Source organism: Dermacentor variabilis, chromosome 11 (assembly GCF_050947875.1).
Source record: "Dermacentor variabilis isolate Ectoservices chromosome 11, ASM5094787v1, whole genome shotgun sequence".
Lineage (NCBI taxonomy): Eukaryota > Metazoa > Arthropoda > Arachnida > Ixodida > Ixodidae > Dermacentor > Dermacentor variabilis.
In genome coordinates this window covers 106982682-107007191 of record NC_134578.1, presented here as the reverse complement: position 1 = coordinate 107007191, position 24510 = coordinate 106982682, and the positions used below count along the sequence as shown (strand labels likewise).

Sequence of the window (24510 nt, the reverse complement as noted above, 5' to 3'; positions counted from 1 at the left end):
GTGATGGTGTCAGTTCTACTCCTTGCAGTTCGGAAATTTTCGACAGAATCAAGCAATTTGTACGAGAAGAAGTGGCGCGCCAACTCTCTCTTCTGCCAGTCGCTCCAGCCTCAGAGCCGCGCTTGTCTCCAGATCTCCGTCACCTGATACAAGAACAAGTCGCTAACGCAGTACCACTTGCTCATCAACCGCCTCCTACGCCTGTGCCACTTACGTACGCTGCCGTTGTCGCTAATCCAAGGCCTCCTTCTGCAGGTAATCCATCCAGACTTTCCAGCGCCTTTCCCTCACCTCCGCAAGCAGCTGCAACATATTCTCCTGCCCCCCCAAAGCAGCTACTGGCCGCCACAGCAGCCCGTGCGCCCACCTCGCCAATATTTCCCACAGTCTACGCCCGCTGTTCTCAATCCATGGCGCACCCATGACAATGGGCCTATCTGTTATTCGTGTGGCCTACCTGGGCATGTAGCACGGCTTTGCCGCCGGCGTGGATGGTATCCTTCGGATTCTCCGAGAGCACAAAGTAACGGTTTCGACTCTCCGTCCCGTTCTCCTCCTGCCGCTCAGCCCTTCGAAGCCTCGTCTCCTCTTTCCCGACCCTTCAATACCCGTCGGTCTCCGTCTCCCCGTCGGCGTTCTCTGTCGCCGCTTATCCGTCGTCCTGAAGCTATCCGAGAGGAAAACTAAAGACCGCAGTTCCGGAGGCAAGAACTGCGTATCAGCGAGCTCCTCAAGACCTCATTTATTTCCTGCGAACGTCCTTGAAGTTTATGCAGAAGACATTGCCGTTCATGCGCTTGTAGACACGGGAGCAGCAATATCAGTGATTTCGGACCAGCTTCGTCTTACCCTTAGAAAAGTCGCGACGACTTATTCAGCCATTTCATTACGTACAGCAAGCGCTGCGCCGATTGAACCCTTAGGGAAGTGTACAGTGCGTGTTGTTATAAGCGGCGCTTTATACCATATTGAGTTCGTTGTTCTGCCTCGCTGCTCCCATGCCATGATTTTAGGCTGCGACTTTCTGTCCTCTCATCATGCCGTTATAGATTGTGGCCGTGCTGAACTAGCGCTGTCGCCATTCGGCACCAACGTTTTTGAAGATACTGATGACACTTCCAGTCGTGTGTTCGTCACCGCCGACACCGAGATTCCTCCATACTCTGCCGCACTTGTACCCGTTTCCTGCGTTGGGTTTTCCGACTCCACAGTTCTTTTCACGCCGTCTAAGCTTGTTGCTCGCCGCCATCCTTTCTTGCTTCCTTTTGCCCTTCTTGCTATTCGACAAGGTTCGAGCGCACTTTATGTATCGAACCTGTTTCCTTGCCCTGCTAGGCTGCTCCACAATGCGTGTCTTGGTTATGCCGACGAAATCGAACCAAGCTTCCTTTACGATGTGCCTAACGACCCGGCTTCTCCTCCGGTTGACGCTCTGGCCCTTCAAGTTTCTCCTCCCACGCCGCCATGTGACCCAACATTTTACCAGAGTATTGATCCCAACCTCACTCCAGCGCAGCACGCCCAGATCGTCCATCTTCTAGACCGCTTTCGCACGTCATTCGACCTACAACAATCTCGCTTAGGCCGTACTTCCACTGTTGTCCATCACATCGACACCGGCAACCATGCGCCTTTACGCCACAGGCCGTATCGTGTATCCGCCACGGAGCGTAGCGTGATCGCTGAGCAAGTTGCAGACATGCTCCAACGCGGTGTCATACAACCTTCGCACAGTCCCTGGGCTTCTCCTGTAGTGCTGGTAAAAAAGAAAGATGGCACAATTCGCTTTTGCGTGGACTACCGGCGACTTAATAAGATCACACGCAAGGACGTTTATCCGCTACCCCGTATTGACGACGCGCTAGACTGCCCCCAAGGCGCTGAATTCTACTCATCCTTAGACTTACGATCCGGGTACTGGCAAGTGCCAGTGGCTAAGTCAGACCGTCCGAAAACGGCCTTCATCACACCTGACGGTTTATTGAATTCACCGTGATGCCATTTGGCCTGTGTAATGCACCTGCCACATTTGAAAGAATGATGGACAACATCTTGCGCGGCCTCAAATGGCAGATATGCCTGTGTTATCTGGACGACATCGTTATCTTTTCATCGGACTTGCCTTCCCACTTACTTCGACTTGAACGCGTCCTAAAGTGCATCGCCGATGCTGGCCTCCAGCTTAACTTGAAGAAGTGTCACTTCGCTGCCCGGCAGCTGGTCATCCTCGGCCATGTCGTGTCGAAAGAAGGTGTACTTCCTGATCCGGTGAAACTACAAGCTGTTGCCCAGTTTCCCCGACCAACGACTTTGAAAGAACTGCGCAGCTTCATTGGATTAGCGTCATACTTTCGCCGTTTCATCCGCAATTTTGCCACTATAATAACACCTTTAACGCAGCTTCTTCATGGTGGCCACAACCTTTCAACATGGTCACCGGATTGCGATGCCGCCTTCACAAAGCTGCGTCGTCTCTTGACGTCACCACCAATCCTGCGCCATTTCGACCCCAGTGCTCCAACTGAAATACACACGGATGCCAGTGGCGTTGGCCTTGGGGCCGTTCTCGCTCAGAGAAAGGCTGGCTTCGATGAGTACGTCGTTGCCTTCGCCAGTCGTGCACTCACTAAACCTGAATTGAACTATTCTGTCACAGAAAAGGAGTGCCTGGCTATAATTTGGGCCATAACCAAATTCCGTCCGTATCTTTATGGCCGCCCGTTTGATGTCATAACTGATCACCATTCGCTGTGCTGGCTGTCCTCCTTAAAAGAACCGTCCGGTCGTCTTGCTCGATGGGCCCTTCGACTGCAGGAGTATGACATTCGCGTACTGTATCGTTCTGGCCGAAAACATTCGGATGCGGATGCCTTGTCTCGTTCGCCACTAACAGACTAGGCTAGCTTCGCGAACGCCTCATTGTCCGAGTCTTCCCTTGCTGCCACGGACATTCTTCTGGAGCAGCAGAAAGACCCATGGATTGTGTCCATGCTGCGTTTTTTGTCCAGCCCATCGACACCCACTAACAATCTGGCTTTGCGTCGCCAAGCACATCACTTCTCCATTCGCGACGGGCTCCTGTACCGTCGCAACTACCTCCCGGACGGCCGCAAATGGTTGCTTGTCATCCCGCGACACCTGCGTTCGGATATTTGCGCAGCGTTCCACGACGATCCCCAATGCGCGCATGCAGGGGTACTGAAGACATACGCGCGTCTACGCCTTCGTTACTACTGGCGGGGGATGTATCGATTCATCCATCATTATGTCCGCTCCTGTTTGGTTTGCCAACGCCGTAAAGATCCCCCTCGTCGTTCAACCACCCCATTGTAGCCTTTGCCTTGCCCAGCACGTGCTTTTGATCGAGTCGGCATCGACATTTATGGACCTCTGCCAACCACCTCCGATGGCAATCGCTGGGTAATCGTGGCCATCGACCATCTTACGCGCTATGCGGAAACTTCCCCTTTGTCCAGCGCTTCTGCACGTGACGTCGCCTGGTTTCTCCTGCGCCACATCATCCTTCGCCACGGAGCTCCCAGGGAATTACTCAGTGACAGAGGCCGCGTTTTCCCCTCCGACGTCATCGAGGCTCTCCTCAAAGAATGCCGCATCATTCATCGCACCACTACTGCGTATCATCCGCAGACTAATGGCATGACCGAGCGCTTTAATCGCACTCTTGGTGACATGCTGGCCATGTACGTTGCATCCGACCAAACCAAATGGGACCATGTTCTACCTTTTCTGACCTACGCTTACAACACCGCCACGCAGACTACCACGGGATTTTCGCCCTTCTTTCTCCTGTACGGACGCGAACCTTTTTCCACAATGAATACTATCCTTCCGTACCGCCCTGACTCCACGGAAACAACTGCCCTATCCGAAGCGGCTGCACACGCAGAAGAGTGTCGCAAGCTTTCCCGTATATTTACGTCCGAAGACCAGCAACGCCAGAAGCACCATTGAGAAAGTTCCAATGCTCCTGTATCCTATGCTCCTGGCTCGCTAGTGTGGCTTTGGGTTCCAGCCTCTACCACTGGACTTTCACCGAAACTCGCGTCGAAGTACCAAGGCCTATACCGCGTGATCAAACAAACGTCTCCAGTCAACTATATTGTGGAACCCCTCGAACTACCTTTGGATCATCGCCGTCGTGGCCGCGAAATTGTGCATGCCCAGCGTCTCAAGCCCTACTATGATCCGCCTGTGCTGTCCTACCCGTAGGTCACCGGGACGGCTTCCTTTTCCGCGGGGGAGATAACTGTACTGTAAAATAGGGAGCAGTGGGGCTGTGGCTAGGAGAGAGACAACGACGACGAGAAAGAACAACCTTGTTTCGGTGCTCGGTCGGCTACACTACCTCTCGCTGCTCCAACGTTCTAGTCGCTAACGCTTACTGCTCGCGAAGTGCTTCGCGACAATATATATATATATATATATATATATATATATATATATATATATATATATATATATATATATATATAGACTCTTTCTTTGCGCTTTCTCCGATGAGCACGTCAGTTGTTCCGCATGCCTTCATTCAAGATTGTGCTTAAAAATTTTGTAGTAATAGATAATAAGGACAAACCGATTTCATTGCGGTCACAAGCCCCAGTCCCTTTTCAATTAAGGTATATATCTCAGTGTTTCAAAAGGAGATTGACAGCCAGAACTTCATAAATTCAGAGCCTTGGGTCCCTGTCATACGTATTACCTTGCAGCTCAAGTAACTTTGTCTAATGCCTCATCACGAAACGGCGAGTCAATGATGGTTGACTCTGAATAAACACAAGGTATTCCGTACCGCATTAGCGTACTATAATAATATTTGGGGTTTTACGTGCCAAAGCGTACTATGTAACATGTTCTTCCATAATGTTATGTTTGGTATTTGGGAGGGAACGGAGGCTCACCCAGAAGACCTTGTATTTTTTTTTCAACCGCTATTGAGTCACCTTACTTTCACCTACGTCAACTTAAACAGCATTACTACCACCTTACACTTACATAGAGCAGTCCACATAAGCTTTACTTTCATTTATCTTAAATTATTTTTTTTTCAGACTGTACTACCATCGGAAACGTCCCTTAATTGTAGACTTCGCATTCTCCGGGATGTACTGTTGAGCTTCTGGCTAAGATTTTATGTATGCTGAGTTTCACTGAATCTTTCTCGCGTATTGCCCCATATTACTGTTCTGTACATAGCTATGCACTTAACTGATCGATATTTATGTTTAGACCTGCCTTTGGACGCATTTTTCGTTATTCCATGTGCAATGGAAGACCTTAACGAGTGCTGTCACCGCCCGACTCAGGTAGATGAAGTTCCACCTCCGCAAGATCTCCGAGCTTGAGCCAGGTGGCCCACAGGACGCATATCTGGGCATCTAGGCAGCAAAGCACCAACTCGTGGTTCCATGTGTTCTAAAGGGCGAGTGTATAAAAATATGTTGTGCAGAGATTGCGTCACGCCTTACTGCAAGTGGTGAATCCCCGACGCAAGACACTACTACGCCACCTCCTCGTCTTTCCCAACACTCACTCCTCACTTTCACGGGCTTCTCGGCATTGTTATTCAGCCTGATCATGGCTCGAGGCCTGCCTACTCCATGAAAACTTGGAGTCCAAATATAAAAACAATCCCTTGCGAAACCCCTTGGTACCCGTGACTGACGCGGCTTCTTGAATCACAAAATACAATCCTATCATTAGCAAGCTACCACCTGTGGTTATTGTTATCGTCAGAGATATCGTGCTTACAAACCGTGCGACTATCTGCGGCAAAACTCATACAACCCACAATCGAGCCAGAGCAGCGTCGGTAGCAAGAGCCGCACACCGCAGAGTAACACGGGGACCGCAAAGCCACCGACAGACCTCCTGAGTTCTAATCAGAGACCGCACAGCTTCAGCGGACACATCGATCTTTCGCAAGATCCTGCTGAAGCGACTGCCTCAACAGGTGCGCATATTATTTATCGTTTACTGTTTCGAATCCCTCAAGTCTTAAGAATAAATGGCCGACATGATCATAGACGCCGGTGCGTCCAATGTCTCTTCAACTGAGAGACCACTAACGAGCTACTCACTCATGAAATAGACCAGCTGGACGCCGAGTAGAGCATACGAAAAGCAAACCGACAACCAGTTCGGCCTTGTTGCGGTCTACGCTATACAAAAAAACAACTGGACGTGGGCTACCAATGCGGACAATTAGGAATAGAGCGGGCGTTTGTGCTAACCTCTACGACAAATTTGCCGAAGATGCGGGTTGGCGTACCCTCCAGAAAGCCATGAATGCAAAGGTAAGTGTCAGCTATGTTGCCTGTATCACCCCACAGCAGATCGAGAATGCAAGGCAAGGCACAAGATCCCTTTCCTGGTGAAGAAAACTATACAAACCAAGATGAGCCGCAAGGCCTAAGTATCTTGAAGAATCGGCCGGAACCCCCTTCAAAAGGTCTTAGCAGGTACAGGTCCAGGAGTAGGGGCAGGCCGAGGTCCAGAGCCAGGTCGAGCAGACACAGGTCCAAGACCAAGGAACCTCGAAGTTCTGGAGGCCGCACGGCAACACCAAGGGTGAGCTGGGCAAGCGGGGTCAAGGGGAAGCGCACGGAGGCGGAGGCTGTAGCTAATCATAAATCAGAGGAAGAGCTGGCACAGCTAAAACAAGTCGTTGTAGCAATGAAACAACAAATTATATTATTGATTGAGGAGAATAAGAGATTAAAGGAAGAAGTTCACAAACACCAAGCTGAAAAACGTAAACAGAGAGGAGATACAACAAACACAATGTAGAACGAGAATGTGAACATGGAAGCGAACAGCGATACTCCTAAACGTAAGAGCGTAGAGATTATTGAGAACCAACGGGAGCAAACCCCAAAAAACTAAAACCGCTAGCATAAGAAGGGAGCGTCTAGAAGAATTTCAACCCAGACTTGAGAAGAAGATAGAAGAGCGCATGAGTCGGATCGAAGAATCGACTAAGGCGGCCATGGTCAACATAGTTGCACAACAACTGCCACCCGTACAGCAATAGCTTGACAATATGAACGCGAGAGTAACGAAGTTAGAAGAAAGAATTCACGCTGTAGCCCCTGCGAAGGAAATACAAACAGTCCAGGCAATTCCCCAGTCTCCCTTACTGCTCAAGCCATCTATACTAGACCCGACGGCCTTTAATATCTGCATAATCATTGCCTGGCAAAGGAAAAGTGGATATACCATATCGCAATGGAATTGCAGAAGTCACAGAAATAAAAAGGCGAATTTGTATGAATATTTAAAAACGAAAGACAAGCAAGACGTAATAATGCTACAAGAAACGAATGGTCTCGCCGTACTATCAGGGTACCAACCCATGGCAATCCCGTTGGAGAAACCAAGACACTTACCACCCCAGTCAAAAGAGACCGTACGGTTGTGCAACATGATACACTAGTAAGAGACATTGATAACTTACTACTCCAAATTATACCATCAAAGAAGACAAATAACAGTGTATTTATTCTAAACGTACACTGCAGTCCAAAGTTCAAGAGACACAGATTCTTAACACTATTCAAAGCACCCTCAACGTAGCAGGTGACCGAAGGCGATAATAGGTTTAGCCTTTAACGCCGCCCACATCACGTGGGGGTGCAAGTACGTCCACACCAAAGGCAAAAGTCTTTGACTCGACTCCCGACAGGAAGGTCTAACTCTCGTCAAGGACCCATCAATGCCCACAAGGCAAGGCCACAGCGTCTGTGACGACTCCGCACCAGACGTAACCTTCGCTAAGAATATACAATCAATATGATGGATACACACACAGCCTGGAGAGCGACTACTCCATAATCGAAATACAACTCAATCGAGGCCTCGACAAAAGCAGACCTAATCAACTCAAATCACTTGATTAGGTGAAATTCAGAAAAATAAGGGAAGAGAGGAGCATAGAAACCATTACAGATCTTGATCAGTGGACAGCCAACCTAAAGGAAGACATCTCCAAGTCAACGAAGGCAATACCACAAGAGGCTCAGCCAGAAGCGACAGACAGCAGGCTTTCGCACATGTGGGAGGCCAAACTAGGGCTGCAGAAACGATGGAAAACGCAGAAACGTAACACGAGATTAAGACAGAAGGTAGCCTTACTAAAGAAAGAAACAGAACAATATGCACAGCAGCTTGAAAGACGACATTGGGAGGAACTGTGTACGGAGATGGATGATTAACTGACCACGAGCAAGACGTGGAGGTTGCTCAAATATCTCCATAAGCCAGCGGAAAGAAAAACGGTGCACAGGCAAAACATACAGAAGGTCATATTCGCGTATAAAGGAACCGAGCAAGAATTCTTGAAAGAGGTCGTACTCAAATACTTAGCACAGGCATCGTCGTGTATTCATCCCGAATGCGAGGGAGAACAGAACTCTGACCTCGATGAAGAATTTAGCGAAGCAGAAATAACAGTAGTCCTGCACAAACTCAACACCAAATTGGCACAGGGCCCAGATGCCCTTACAAATAAGACCCTCAGAAGCCTGGATGACGCGTCCATTGGCAAGCTGACAATATATATGAACGAGTGCTGGGGACAAGGAAAGATACCGCTGCAGAGGAAGATGGCATAAGTCATCCTATTACCAAATCCTTGCAAACAACTACAAATCTGGAATCTAAGAGCCATATCGTTAGCTTCCTGCATGAGCAAGTCAGTGGTGCATGCCTTCCTCGCGAGGCTCACCAAGTACATAGAAGACAAAGACTCCCAAACACGATTATAAGATTCCGAAGAAACCTGTCAACACAAGACGCCATGCTGCAACTGAAGCACCAAGTAATAGACGGACCAGGGAGATCGACTCGAGCCATCCTCGGGCTACATCTCAAGAATGCATTCAACATAGTGGCACGCCAAACCATAGTGCACCAAATCAGCAACCTTGGCTTGGGCGAACGGACATACAACTATGTATGAGACTTCTTAGCGGACAGAGAAGAAAAAATCACGGTAAGAGATCTCACGTCCAAGAGAGTGCCTATTGGCAGTACAGGCACACCGCAGGAATTGGTTATATCGCATATGCTCTTTAACCTGGCTCTGATTGGTCTTCATAGTAGATTACAAGGAATCGAAGGGGCCGTTGAAACAGTGTACAAGTACCTAGATAGCTTCGGTGTAGCATACTCGGTCGAAAATCTCAGCTGTTGCTGTACAGACCAACGCTTAAGGGAAGACCTCCTCAGAACCACAACACACAAACCTATTCAGACATACAACTGAAGACCCAAGATGGACAGCCCATACACAAAGTCGAGAAGATAAGGGTGTTGGGAATGATCATAGAAGCCAAGGGCACCGACGGAAAAAGCATTCGCCATATCGAAGCCAAAGCTTCTCACTCGATACGATTGATGAAAAGAATCACGGCGGCATACCACAGATGGCACGCCGTAGAAAAGAAGAAGCTAGACGGCCTGATTAGGAAGGTATATTGTAACGATGTTAGTAAAACAAGGATATTTATTAAAGGCGTACTTGTGCCCACAAGTAAAAGTCACTGCGGTCGTGCAGACATCCGCGGCAATCGCGTTCTCCAAGTGGGCTCGAACCGTCTTCCTCTTTCTCCTCGCGTGACACCTCGTGCGCGTGCGAGCCGGGTCCAACTGGCTGCCCGTGCCACGAAGATCGCTGCCTGTTGTTGCAGAACAACACCACTGTACGCGTGCACAGTGCCCAATGCAAAGGGCGCGCAACTTGAATGTCACCAAGTTTGTCGTGGCATTATCCCCCGCCTTACCGCATCGGCCCGATGCGTGAGAGGAAGTAGGGGTTCCTGTGGGCTCTCACTTTTTTGTGTTGTTGTTGTTCATGACCTCTCCTGGTAGGGTTTCATGCGATTGGATTGGATTGGATTGGATTCATGCTAAGCACGACCACGGAGAAACTCCTACTACTGGGACTGCCCAACACGCTAGATGAGTTAATAGAAGCGCAGCGTATAGAACAATACGAACGCCTCTCCAAGGCGATGGCGGGCAGGCACATCCTAGATAAATTAGAGATCCGGTACCACACACAACATGGAGACAAATGGGACATACCCAAGGAAATAAGGGCTAACTTACGGTACCCCCTACCCAAGAATATGCATCCTGTATACCAAGAGGGCAGGAGAAAGAGCAGGGCAAAAAACATGGTGAAGAACTACGGAAGAAACAAGGACGCAATGTTTGTAGACTCTACAGGTTACAAACAGAAACACAGCTGTGTCGAAGCAGCACTTATCCACAGCCGACAACGCTGCACAAGCTTGACTATAAACACGACACCCAGCGAAACGACGGATGAATCGGCTATAGCGTTGGCTATAGCAAATACCAGCGCGTACTATATAATCAACGATTCCCAGATAGCAGTACGCAACTTCGCGAACTGTCGGATCTCACTTGAGGCGCTAAACATAATCAGGAAAGGCAAGAGAACAAGGGAAGACGATTGTGTCCAAATCCTATGGATACCAGCCCAAACCACCGATTCAACGGGCGAGGACAACCCTAACGCGGCGGCACACAACGTAGCTTGAGAAGCCACTTTGCGAGCAGCGACGAACGTTGACCCCCCGACAGGGCCCTCCAAAGTACGACAATGGGAATACAGATTGACCAGGTTCAACGACATCACCACCATTACAAGATGGAAACATGCGATTATCCACCACCCCATCCACAACTCAGTAGATCGGAAGCTGTCCTGTGGCGACAACTACAAACCAAATAATACAAGAGCCCGACACTAGTGCACTCTATTTATCCAGACATATACACAACAGATAGATGCAAATTGTGCGGCACCAGCGCCACATTAGAACACTTGATATGGGATTGCCAGGGACTAGTACACGACAATGAGAGCGAGACCTCCCTCGACAGCCTCCGCGCGCGATGGCAGTTCGCGCTGCTCAGCTCCAACCTGGAAGACCAACTAAGTCCAGCGGGCCAAGAAAGCCGCCGGGAGGCAATATCTCTTGGCCGTGACCTCGGCGAGCACCCAGGTCACGCGAAATGCTCTGTTTCGAAATATTTCTCTCACTCCTTTACCAGTCGCCTACCTCGTCACAAAGGTCCGATACCTCGTGGACACACATTTATACGTATCAGTTATTCCTCCTACGCTGGCGGCACATCAACACCCCTCCAAACACACCGCCCGTCAGAGCATCAAATGGTTTGATTATAGTGACCTATGATCTACGTACAGGGACCTATGACTTTACGTCTACTACGCTTGACATTGGCTTGCGATGGGCCGTGCTCTGGATCATTTTAATCGCCGAGTTGCACACTTGCCTACCGTTAAAATGAACACACTTGTGCATGGATTCACTCGGCGGGGCGCCGACGCACAATCGCGGTCGCGCATTGAATCAACATTGCACCGGCGCAGTGTTGCTTAGAGGCGTAACATAGTTTAGTCTGCTGCGCTGTTCGGGTGAGCCAGGCTTGCATTCTGGAGGAGGAAGCCAAAATTACACAATACACGATCGTTTCTGCTAAGACAGGCATCGCATATGTGCGGCCGGTGTATGTGACAAACTGAGTCTAATAAACTGCAAGGTAGGAATAAACTTGTTCTTTCACGGAGAAGGATTTCAATTATTTCCTAGCTTTTTTGGGACAACCTAACGATGAAACTGTTAAGCCTGACATGGATATTTGCCTGCGGCGATGCAATTTACGCCGGTGAAAAAGGTATGATTGCCTGTCTCTATCAAATGATAGACAATCGCAAGGCACGTTACCTCGCGGGGACGATATTGTACTGAAAGAGAAAATATTTTCGCAACAAGAAAGTCTCGGCTCCCTCTAATAGTGTACCAGATAAAATAGAGCCATGCCTCGAGACGTATTTTCCCCCCGTTGCACATGCGTAGGATTGCTTCGATTCGCAACCACGTTGGCGGCAGTCGTGCTCCGCCGAGTGGCCACGCAGTGGATTGTTAGCACTAAATGTGCACGAGCCTGTACGTAGGCGAATTGCCAGGGCGCGCTTTCTCTTCTCTACATCTTCTTCTTCTTCTCTACATCCGACATCGCTGCTTCTTGGACTTCATAACGCGTGTCCAACAAGTTACATCGTAGTTTCAACCATTGTGACTTCGACAAGCTCACGACAAAGTGCATGGTCCGCGCTGCAAAAAAAAAATTCTGTAACATTTTTGCATATATTAGAGATATGCGCAGGATCTCACCTCCTGCAGCATTAAAGCAACCATTCAGCTTGCACGCCCATCAGTTGAAAACAAAAGCCCCTCCAGTAATGCAGAAACTTCTTTCCCTCGCAAGCAGCTACCGATGGCTCATTTCTCACGGCACCACCTTCTTTCAGTCGCCTCTTGTCCTCGTGTGGTGTCAGACGAAACTCAGCGCGACCGTCTCCAGGACAAAAGACACAGAGACAGTGCTCAGGTCCATCAAGGAGGACATCGCCAACGCAACCCTCCTTTCTCGTAATAGTGCGATACCCTCACGTCATTTAGGGTAGACACCTCAGACTTTGCGCTCAGAGCAATACTTCAGCGGTTTGTCGATGCAGTTTTGCAGCCAGCCGCCAACTTAGCCAGTCCGTGCATCCCATTCGGTAACAAGCTACTGGCGGCTTAATTGGCATTACGTCTCCACACTTCCTTTAAGATCAGGGGTTTCATTCCCTAGCCGACGACAAGCCGCTGACGCAGGCTTTGAACACTACCAACTTTACTCGTACTGCGCTAGAGATGCACCAACTCGCTTGAATTTTTTACTTCACAAGTTATATCCGAACGTCATTTCAAAGGACAACTTCGCTTCTGACGTACTGTTCTAAATACAAGTCAATGCGAATGTTCACAATTGTCCACTTGCGCATTTCGCAGCCGTAACTATAGAACAGCTAAATGGCAGCGAATGCAGACACTTGTATTCGTATTGCGTCGCATTCGAGGACAAACTACTTCACGGCCTCGCGATTCCCCTGGTTTTCTACACCCGTGCCGGTTGCTCACACCCCTACGTTCCAGTGTGATAGCCACGACCTCTTCAATGCTTTGCATTTCTTTTACACTCTCATCAGTGCGACTGAGCGCCTCATTACTGCACGATACCTGTCTCTACGCATCGACATTATCTTCCGCCATTAGATGCGTACTTTTGTGAATTGCTAGAAAGCCCAAGTTGTGCGACACACAGTAATTCCCATTGTTTCTTTCAATCCATAAAACGCGCTTTATCCACCTACGCCTTAACCTGGTGGACCCGTTACGTCCATCCAAAAAATTACAAGGAAACTTATCCCACGACGGATATCGACTATAAGGCGAATAGCACTCGAGCAGTGTAGGGACACCGTATCTCTCAAGTCAGTTTTCGTTATCATATCTATTCGTCATTCGGTGTCTTCAATTACTTCGGCTAGATGAGGTATATATAGTGTGGTATCGGCTCCCTTCTATGGCATTCGCTAGCCAAGGTCAACCATGAACCACGAGCATGGCGACAGCTGTTTGACGCTGATGCAGGGTAGCGAATGAAATGACTTCAATGCCATAACAAATGTGGCGTCATGGTGGTGGCAAGAAGACAGTGAGATGACGATTGCTAAGTGATGATTGTAGTAGACGGCAGCGTGGCGACGACGGGTGCATGATGACATCAGCGTTACGACCAAGGCATGACGATGACCGGGTGACGAAACGTGAATGACTGCAATTACATATCCAGGACGGCATGATGACTACAGTATGACAACGAATGCACGAAAGCTTCTGTTGTATGAAAAGATGCAATCACCACGAAGGCACGACAACGGACTCATCAATGGGATAAACGTGACGAAAAATAAATGAAGAAATAATCATATCAATAGATCGACGAAGGTGGTATGAAGACGACGTCACGATGACTATGGTATGATGTCGATTGTGCAATTACGATGACTTGATGAAAGTCCAACATGAATTTTACAATGATGATAGAGGAATGACGGTGCATACATCATGATGATGGTACAACGAATTCACCCTGACCACTACATACCGACATTGGTGTGGTAATGACTTATCACGAACACTATTTGACGAAAATAGTCTATGATAAATTAACAAAGGCAAGATGAGACATCCACCAAAATGTAGCAAAGGAAAGCCATAGGGGTTCCTGGAAAGAAAAGCTTCGCAGTTGTTTTTTTCAAATGCGAGGCTTTTCATTCGAGGAACCCGCATGGGTTTCTTTGCAGCACTTTGCTACCTTTGCGGGGATGTCGCATTTTTTCTTTAGCAATTACTTCTCTCCACCTTGCGGGCTTCCACATAACTATTACGTCATTGTTTATGATCAGACGATCGTGCCGATATGATGACGCAATGATGACGATGTCATGACAGCGTTGGTAGAATCACGTTGGAATGACGACAGAAAAATTACGATAGAATAATGAGAAAGGATTTACGTCGGCAAATCGACGAAGATGGTATGAGAACGACGGCGTCGCTACAATGGGATAACGTTGGGGAAGTGATGATCGGAGAACGATAGCGTGACTAGGACTGCATGAAGACAATGATATCACGACAACTGTCGTTGGATGACAAAGTTGGGTGACAAAGTTACAATGACAAACATTGCACGGCCACGATGGCACCACGGCAACGGCAAGAATATGAATGTATAGCGGCAATGACATGACAGCGGTATAAGACTAATGGGACAAGAATGGAGGTATGACGACTATTTGTGACTACGACTGCATCACGATGCATGTATGACGGCGATGGTACGACGACGGTGGCAAGACGATCATAGCAGGATGAAGCTGAATCGATATAGATGGAATGAGCACAAGGGCACCACTAGGGCGATGCCCTTGGTGGCTTAATATACAGGTGGCTTAATATACACCACGACAGTAAGACGACGACACCACCACGAGTGTTGGATTACCTAAATGAAATGACAATTGAAAGATCACGATGAAATCGCGAGCAGAACCACGTACCTAGTGGTCCAAGCTATTAGGCTTCAGCAACTTTGTCGACGTAAAAGGACAGACAGACAGACAGACAGACAGACAGACAGACAGACAGACAGACAGACAGACAGACAGACAGACAGATAGATAGATAGATAGATAAATAGATAGATAGATAGATAGATAGATAGATAGATAGATAGATAGATAGATAGATAGATAGATAGATAGACCTAAAACGACAGACAAGATAGACACACAGACAGACAGACAGACAGATAGATAGATAGATAGATAGATAGATAGATAGATAGATAGATAGATAGATAGATAGATAGATAGATAGATAGATAGATAGATAGATAGATAGATAGATAGATAGATCTAAAACGGCTGAAGTGGGGAAAAATACAAATTGCTATAAAACAACCCGTATATTTTCACATGCATTGAACGATTCAAGCAAAGGCCTCAAGCACCACCGATCAGTGACCCTATGAGAGAGTCAGTCACGCGCGAACGCATCCATTTGCGGATTAGCCGCTGCTGAGTTCGCATGTCTATTACCACCTTCCGTGGTCGTCTGTTCCACTATCACTTCTTAGGTACTTTATCCTGGCTGATTCTTGTAAGCTACGTAATGATGACAGCGCACCGTCCGATGTATAATTGCATGGTTGAACTTTCACCACCAACTCAAAGCCTTGCAGAAGGAGGTTCATCCGTTGACACCCTGGTCGGAGCGTCTACCACACATCCGGCTCGGTGTTCGCAGCGTGCTGTGGCCTGTTGCTCTGTGCTGTGTAGCAGAGCTCGTTTATGGCATGATGCTGCGGCTTCATGCCCAGTTCTTCGACCTTTGTTCTGCTCCATCACCTAATGAGGAAGATTTTGCCACTCGCGTCCGCGATGCCACGAGAACCGCCTCTTTTGACAGAAGCGATTAAGTTATCAAAGATCCATTCTACTCGTGCAAGTTAGGAATTTGTAATACACCACTGAATGAGATGGTATGCCTCTACTGATTCGTGACTCTTGAGACCTTATGGTCATTGTAATTATTGGCTCGGCAAGCCGTACGCCGAGGTTACATTTCGGTTTTGGACATTTCCTAACTTGCACTTCGCCTTTGTTTGTAAGCGCTCCTGTGTTCATTGCGCACATTTTGATTACTTCTACTTTTGTCTGGGTAGTTTATCACTGGTATATACTTATAGTGGCAATAAATAATGCCTCATTGTATTGCAAGTTAAAAACCTTTGGGATGGCTTCTACGCAAATAGAATACGAATCCTCCAATCCGCAACGCAAAAGTAAGCAGAAATATGCTGTTATGACTCAAAGTGATGTCAGCCCAAAAAAGTGAAGTGGGAACTCTTCCTGATATTTTGGCATTCTACACTGTAAAAAACGAACCATACTTAGTACAACTACATATTTCTGTCACCTATATATCAGGCGATGTATTCTGTAGTCAAAATACGGAAGAGCAGCAATGTGGGCCGATGCTCACGGAAGCTTCGTTGCCAACATAGCATAAGAAATAATGATGTATTGAAAGAAACGGCGAAAAATTGCGCCACCAAATCCAGAAACGTTGAATATTGGCCCAGTTGGTGCTTCATGCAGTGTTTTAAGCGGAAATGCGTCTCTCCTGTCTACTTTGTCCCTCCCGTCACCGTATTTACACTCAACAACACTACACGACCAAATCTAGAACACCAGCCACACATTAAACAGAGCCAGTTGCTAGAAATTATCGGACTTAAACAAAAAAGGACACTGCGACCTCGTAGGCACCCCGGATAGCTTAGGATGGCATTTTGTTGTTTATTCCCAAACGCAATGTACTTTCAGTGCAGAGTGGCAGTCACGCTGTATAGACAATTTAGCTTTCCTTCTATTTCGGCAAAAGTCTATAGGACCTCACTAAAGTATATTTTTTAAATATGTGAGTGGATTTGTATAAGTAGCTAACCTTGTTATAAACTTATTTTGCACCCTACGTTTCTATTATAGGAGGTCATATCTGTTGACATGTTGTATTTTTTATGTTGCACTTCTCTCGAATGATTTTATCTGACGTTTATTTACTGACAGTGATTGGTGAAATTGAAATACAGTAATTTAAGCTGACCAATTGTACTGCTTTCAATGTTTCAGGAGAGAAAGTGTATGAAATTGATATGGAGCTGACTTATAATCAACCAGACACATACAACTGCAGTGTCTTTACAGTGACTTTTACTCCAAATGATACTGCTGGTAAGACACATATGAGTTTGAGCTTTTTTGTCATACCATTTCAAAAGCGCAAGGTGGCATTAGGAGTAACAGAAAAAGCTTCATTAGAGTAACTATACTGCCGCCCTCCCTCCGACAAAGGCAGCTGCACTTAGGGAAGGTGGCTTGGATTTCAAAAAATGCACTCAGCTTAACAACACCTCAACGTGCTACAAAGGTGCAGAAAAATATCATTTTACAAATTTAAGCACGCATGTCAGTGAACAAAATTACCAGAAACAGAGAGAGTGTCAATGACATTTTTGCATATAGGTACGACATCATGCAAAAATATACCCGAAGAGCTACATAATATAGAAGAGGGGAAAGTCAGGAAAAACACTTCACGAAGGTCTTGAAAACTGCAGAGAAGGTGTTGAGAACGCAGAATAGAAAGGTTCCTGCTAGCGCCATCCTTGTCGCAGTAACTGCATCCCTCGGACATCAGTCTCGGTCTTTACCATAGCTTTAGGTGCCGTGAAATGAAGGAAAAAACTGGCGACCTGCACCGACGGTGATTTGAGTGCGACGCAGCAGGGGCGCATTTCGAGCAGCTGCTATGAAACTCATCTCTTCGGATAGTGAAGTATTGCAAGCCAAGCATCTGTCACCGTCTCACCGGGAAGTTATTTTGGACGTCCTACAGGACAAGTACTAGGCGCTTGCAGTGCTCAACGACAATATCACCGACCTCCCGAACAATAGTCAGTAGTAGGAAATGGAAGCTATCGTAGCTCTGGAGCAATACAAGAAGATCCGCCCGAACATGAGTCCGCTCCACTCCGTGGTGAATTTTGCAGCAACGCCCAGAGACAGCGTCACCTAAAACATTGTGCGTGAACTCACCGCCTAACCTATCTCCATTCGAGCAAGTTCCTGGACACCTATATGATTTGCCGCACAGAAACTGCAGGTACCCGTTATCTCTGGTGAGATTCGCGAGTGGCAGGGCTTCTGGGAACTTTTCGAGGCCTCGGTGCTTAACAAGGATGAGCTGCCCGAAACGATGAAGTTTTTATATTCGAGATCCCAGCCGGCATAGTGAAGAGTGCAATTGAAGGCCTGCGCCTGGCGGATCCAAACTACGCGTTAGCGGTGTAGCACTCCGAGATAGGTTCGGCTGTCGTATCACCCTCGCTGAGGAGTACAATGACAGTTTGTTCATCATCGGCGCAGTCGAACGCTGTACTCAAGTTTCGCAGCTGTGCGAACTCTACGAGGGAGTGCACTAATATACAAGCTGCCTCGACGGCCTCAGGGTTGCAGCGTCCGAATACACCGCCATATTTAATAGGGTTGCCAGATTGGGCTATTAATAGCCAAATTGGGCTACTTTTTGTCCGAGTTGGCGCCAGACTTTTCCTATAGGCTATGTGGCTAATTTTGGGCTGCATCTCTTTCCAGCGTAACAAAAGTAAAAATAGTTAAGAAATGAAAAGCACGCTGGAATCAAAATGCAGACGACAGCAGGTTTAATAAATTGAGCGTGCCTCCTACAAAATCAAAATTTGCAAGTTCTATGCGAGAGAACACATATGCATATCAGAAGGTCAAGCATCGCGGCCTGTTTATAATTTTAATTCAGAAAGCTGACCTCCGGAAACACGTCTCCCTCTGCGAATTAACACTACCCGCGCGCGCGCGCGCGCGCGCGCTAGCGAACATAGACTGTTGCTGTCTCCGCATGGTAGCTTTCGGCGTCCTAGGTACGTTTTAAGCCTCAGATGCTTTTAGCTCCCGTTGACGGTGCGCCGCGGGTGACTTCGGCGCCAAAACGGAGGGAGAACACCGAGCTGAACCTAACCGACATTTGCCGAATTTTCTTCCTGCCGCGTGGCGCCTACGTGGCAATTCGTTTCGACCCTTCCTGCCCAACTTGCCCTTGCTCCAACGCCAAGGTAGAACATATCCTCTTCGGTTGCCCCACAGACACTCACAGCCACCCCTTCCTTACAAACCTCCAAACCCTCCTCCTGTCTTTGCTATCACGACCCGTATCAAATGCCGCCGTCGAACGAGTGTTCAGCCAGACCTCACTCATTAAAACCGACCTTCGATATAGAATGTCGAACGAGACATTGGTAGCGCTCCTCCACGTGATGTTTGGCCTGGCCAGGAACGAAGTCTGCTGCAAGGATTTCAAACCGGGCCAAGAATTGTTGTCTCGCTTCAGGTCTGACATTTGTATGGACCAAGCAGTTTCACTTCGTAATAAGCTCGTACTGTTCAATCATAGCATACTTTTGCATGGCTATATAGCGAACGATATTTTGCACCAACCGCCATCGATTGTGTTAGACTTTGCCATGCCATTTTTTGTAGTTCTTCGCTTAGTGTATTGTGTGGTGTTAAGCGAAATTATCATGACCTGTAAGTTATAACACTGAACGCCTGAATGCATGGCATTGCTTAGCGTGTTTAGTGCGTGGTGCTATTTGTGTGTCGTTCTTCTCCGGATTTTTGATGCTCTGGGAAAAATAAGACACTGCATTTGCAATGAAGACCGCGTTTGCCTTATCACGAATTTGCCTGCATGCATGCGTTTCTGCATTTCTTGCGCTTGTGCAGCATCTGTGTTCCGTGCCGCATGGCCTCTGTGACGATGCGCGCGGAGGTGATGAGTGGTCAAGCGTGGAAAAACTATATGGAGGTAGTCTTGCCGAAAATGAATCCAGTATGCTTAAGAAATGACATCACAAAAAGACAAAGCTTTCTGGCTGCTCTCGGGCTACTCAAAAATTTCGCTTTTGGCTACATTTGGGCGACTGCGCAGGCCAAATGACGGAGCCTTGTGGCGTTCCCTTTCGCGGTATGTCGAATTTTTCAGAGCGTAAGTTGCCTATCCCAACTGTGGCTGCCCGTTCTTTCAGAAAAGCTTTGGTGTAAATATATATATTTTTGCCGCAGTTATATACGTTGAGGTGTTGCAGGATGGCTTCGTGTGACACGTTGTTAAAAGCCCCTTTCACGTCAAGTGCGAGGATGGTTCTTTTGCTGTGCGTGTCCAGTTTGTCGATGACTTTGTCTTTGATCTACAGTAACACGTCTTGCGTGGACAGGTGAGCTCTAAATCCGAACATAGTGTTTTGGACATGTACGCTGTCTTCGAGATGTTCGATCATGCGGTTGTGCACCATGGGCTCACAGAGTTTTCCAGCACACGAGGTGAAGGATATATATATATATATATATATATATATATATATATATATATATATATATATATATATATATATATATATATATATATATATATATATATATATATATAGGAAATCGGTGAAGAAAAACACTAAGGAAAAAAAGTTATGATAAATGCCATAAATTTAGAAGAATAGACGCTTCTATAATAGATGTGTTCAAGGAGATCGTGCTTGATGCATACTGGTCTGAAGTCCGGAACGAAGACCGCTCTTCAGTCTGTTTAAGATTTTACGAAAACATACTGGACTTATACCACCAGGCTTTCCCAGTAGCTGTATGGAAAAAAAAGAAAAAGGTTAGGAAACCATTCATGACACCTTCAATTTATAAACAAATACAAGACAGGAACAAGCTGTTTCAAGACTTCTTCAGACTGAAAGATAGCGATAAATTCAATTACTATAAAAGGTAGCGCAATAAACTAAACAAGGAAATCAGAAAGGCAAAAGACAACTTTTACGGTAATACATTTGATGTCGTTGGTGATTCCAGTAAATTATGGAATATCTATAATGAAATATGTCAGTCAAACCACACTCGTTTAATCGCTGAGGAAATTAAATTTGCCGGCAAAGCTATCACCGATCGAGACCGTTCCAATAAATTTAATCAGCATTTTCTAACTTGCGACAGGAAAATAAAAAATACGACAAAAGTTGACCCAGACAGTTTTATAAACATAAATTGTTCTGACACTTTATACCTGATGCCTACTATCGAATTTGAGATAATTAGCATTATTGAATCTATTAATAGTAAAACTCCAGCTGGTCCGGACGGAATTAAGGCTGATCCAATCAAGGCTGTAGCGTCAACGATTTCAGTTCCACTGGGACACATTTGCAATTGCATTCTGAAAGATACTTTCTCGATGAATTAAAAGTAGCACGCGCAACTCCTGTACACAAAGGTGGAAAAATAGATGACCTAGGAAACTATCGTCCTATCTCCGTTCTCAATATATTCTCGAAAGTAAATGAATGCGTTATATTTAAAAAAATAATTGACTTTCTAGGAAAACACAAATTGATAGTACCTCAGAAGTTTGGATTTCAAAAAACCAAGTCCACTGAGCTAGCGATACTAGGCATTATAGAAAAATTAGTTGAGAATATTGAAAACAAACAGTTTACGACGGCAATATTTTTAGATATTAAGAAAGCGTTTGACTCTGTTACTCACCATATTATTAAAAAAAACTACCTTTTTACGGCTTAAGCGGCCAGGCTTATCAAATAAGCAAAAGTTATCTCGATAATCGCAAACAGTACGTGACATTGAACAGCTGTTCTACAGGTCACAACATAATCACAACGGGAATACCACAAGGCTCGATATTAGGTCCCCTTTTATTTCTTTTATACGTTAATGACATCTGCAACATACGCCATACTGAGCAGATGCTAGTTTTCGCCGAAGATACAAATGTATTTTTTCCTAGTAAAAATTTGGAACAGGCCGAATTGAAAGCTACTATATGGCTAAGAGAACTATCACTATGGTTAGATGCAAATGAGTTAAAGTTAAATATCAGTAAAACGAAATATGCCATCTTCAGAGCGCGAAACTCGCATATAATAAATAGTTTCAACCTGTGTTTTGAAGACGCAGTGCTTGAAAAGACGAGCAGTGTAAAGTTCCTAGGTGTATTTTTTCAGGAATAACTATCGTGGAATGACCATATAACCAACCTCCAAAGTTGGCACACAATGTAAACACACAATGGAACAATTGGCACACAATGGAAAATAGGTTCTTTAATTCCAAACAGATTAAAACTGGTTATATATCATGTACTAACTCAGTACCATCTACAATACTGCTTACTGATGTGGGGCTCTACAACGACGACAAATTTAAATAAACTTGAGGTTTTACAATAGAGGAGCTGTTCGGGCTCTTGAACGTATCTGCTTCAATGATACCACATCTCCATATAAAATGAGATATAAATTCCACCAAATCTTCTTTACACAGCGAAGCTCTCACTTTATATGTTCGCGCAAAATAAAGAAAACTGGGCAAACTTTGAGTCCATCTATCTTCAAACGGCCACAGACCGCAACTTTCGTGTGATTGACTGTAAACTACCTAAGGTTAGATTTATTAATGGGATGCAAATCATGAGTTATCAAATTCCAAAGCTCCTAATTGAAAACAAGGAAATGTTTGACCTAATAAAGCAATCGCGTTCAATAAATTTGTATAAAATAAATATATGTAACCAAACATAGCTCGTTGCTGTGATGTGTGGTTTTCGTTTCAACATTGTGTGTTTTTACGAAGCGAGTTTTAAATGCTTATTCATGTTAGTTTGAGCCAAACGAATACTGTAGCGTTTTTATATGTAAGACATAGTAAAGTACTATGTCTGTTTTTGTTTCCTGATTCCTATGTTTGTTAGCGTATCCGTGCTGCTGCAAATCGCGTTTTTTTAATTGTTCGCCCAAACTGTGTTGTTCATGATGTTTTTTGGTTGCACGTCGTGTGGTCGTTTTTCTTAGCTTGTAGTGTATCAGTTTTTTTCTCGATCTTGCCTCATGAATTCCTTGTTCAAATCCCCCCCCGCCCCCATTTTTTTCCTTTTCTCCCCATTCTTACGCTGTCCCGATTGCTTCGCAAGAGCGCAGATTCTACAGGGGTCAGGGCCTAAGTCAGGCGCATGCTAGCACCTTTAGTCCTTACACTTCTGGTTTTCTGTAAGCAAACGGGAAAACTTGTGAATAAAGAAAATGAAATATAAAGAAATGCCTCCGCAAAAACGCGGCTTTGTTCCTACTGATTGCAGAGATAGGTTGGTCAGCAGCCGTTGTATTTAAGTGTTACAAAACTTAAATACTTTAAAATCATGAAATTGGAATAATATTTAGCACAGAGCTGTATTACATTGCCATAACAATATTTAAATGTTTATAACAACAAAGGGACTGTTCAAGTGCCGGGTATTCTGACCCGTGTTTCCCCTCACAGTTCTTATGCTCTCCTCAGATCCGATGGCTCCTCAGGGGTACAGCTTTTGAAGTCGATTATCATTAACGACTGTGTAGAGTAAGTGTGAAAAAACCACTAATTCGTTTAAATCTGGCATCGTGTGGTGCGCTGGCCTGTTGATACTGCATAGCCTGCTTTTGTCTCAATTCACAGAAATCGAGAAGCACCTGATGGTTGCATTTTGTCGTGGCCGACGACACAAGGGCGTCGACCGAATTGGCGTTACATTGATCAAAAGCTTACAGCAGTATTGCGCCCAAAGTGCTCTAACAGTACTGCACGCTTTCAACTTGAAATAGGGGCTGGATATGTTACGTAATTGAGCGGAGCTAATCCTGAAAACAAATGAATGTAATGTTCCCAATTGGCCACTCTGTGCCTGAAACGGCTAGACAAGCTGCTTTACGCCTAAATGTAATGACTTGTGCTCAGCCAACATTTTTCGGTGCAGATATCCGAACTGCTGCCATGTACATTCGCGGAGGACTTCCCAACGGTACATTGCCTCCAGAGTATTGCCAAATAGAATTCATGACGCACTGCTCCGGGATAATTTACAATCCATACAATTGGAACTGCTCTGTTAGTGAGCCGGCTGGAGAGGTGGAGGAGCAGAACGAAAAGAAGACTTCAAAGTAGAAGGACAGAATACCTTAACGATTGCTGCACGTGTGAAATAAATGTTCGTGAACGTTACCTGGTTCAATGTGTACTTGTGCTTCATTTCCATAGTCCTAGGACACGAGAACTTACTGGGACAGGCTTTCGAGAATTTGAGACATTTACTTTGGCTTGCAAAACACTCGCGAAGCTGTAAAACCCTTATATAGTATATCTAGATTACTGTCGCGGCCCCTAACCCACCTCTTACATTTTTGATGCGAAAGTACCAAATGGCTCATTGAGCGAAAAAGACGGCGTCTGTAGCAGCAAAATGGCACCTAAATTCCCATTGGCTGCGACGCCATGTCACGAGCGTGTCTTGGTGGAACACATACGGTGATGCGACGTCATGGGGTGGCACG

General features: G+C 46.1%; 1 protein-coding gene across 1 annotated transcript in view; it reads left to right on the top strand.

Annotated features, from left to right (window-relative positions):
- Nucleotides 1–24176, top strand: part of LOC142564987 (uncharacterized) — a 107786-nt gene extending 83610 nt beyond the window's left edge. Inside the window, exons 5-6 of the mRNA XM_075676223.1 lie at nucleotides 17171–17272; nucleotides 23937–24176. Coding sequence (XP_075532338.1) covers nucleotides 17171–17272; nucleotides 23937–24124 — 290 coding nt within the window. The 3' untranslated portion in view covers nucleotides 24125–24176. The remainder of the gene's footprint in view (nucleotides 1–17170; nucleotides 17273–23936) is intronic.
- Nucleotides 24177–24510: the final 334 nt, after the last annotated feature.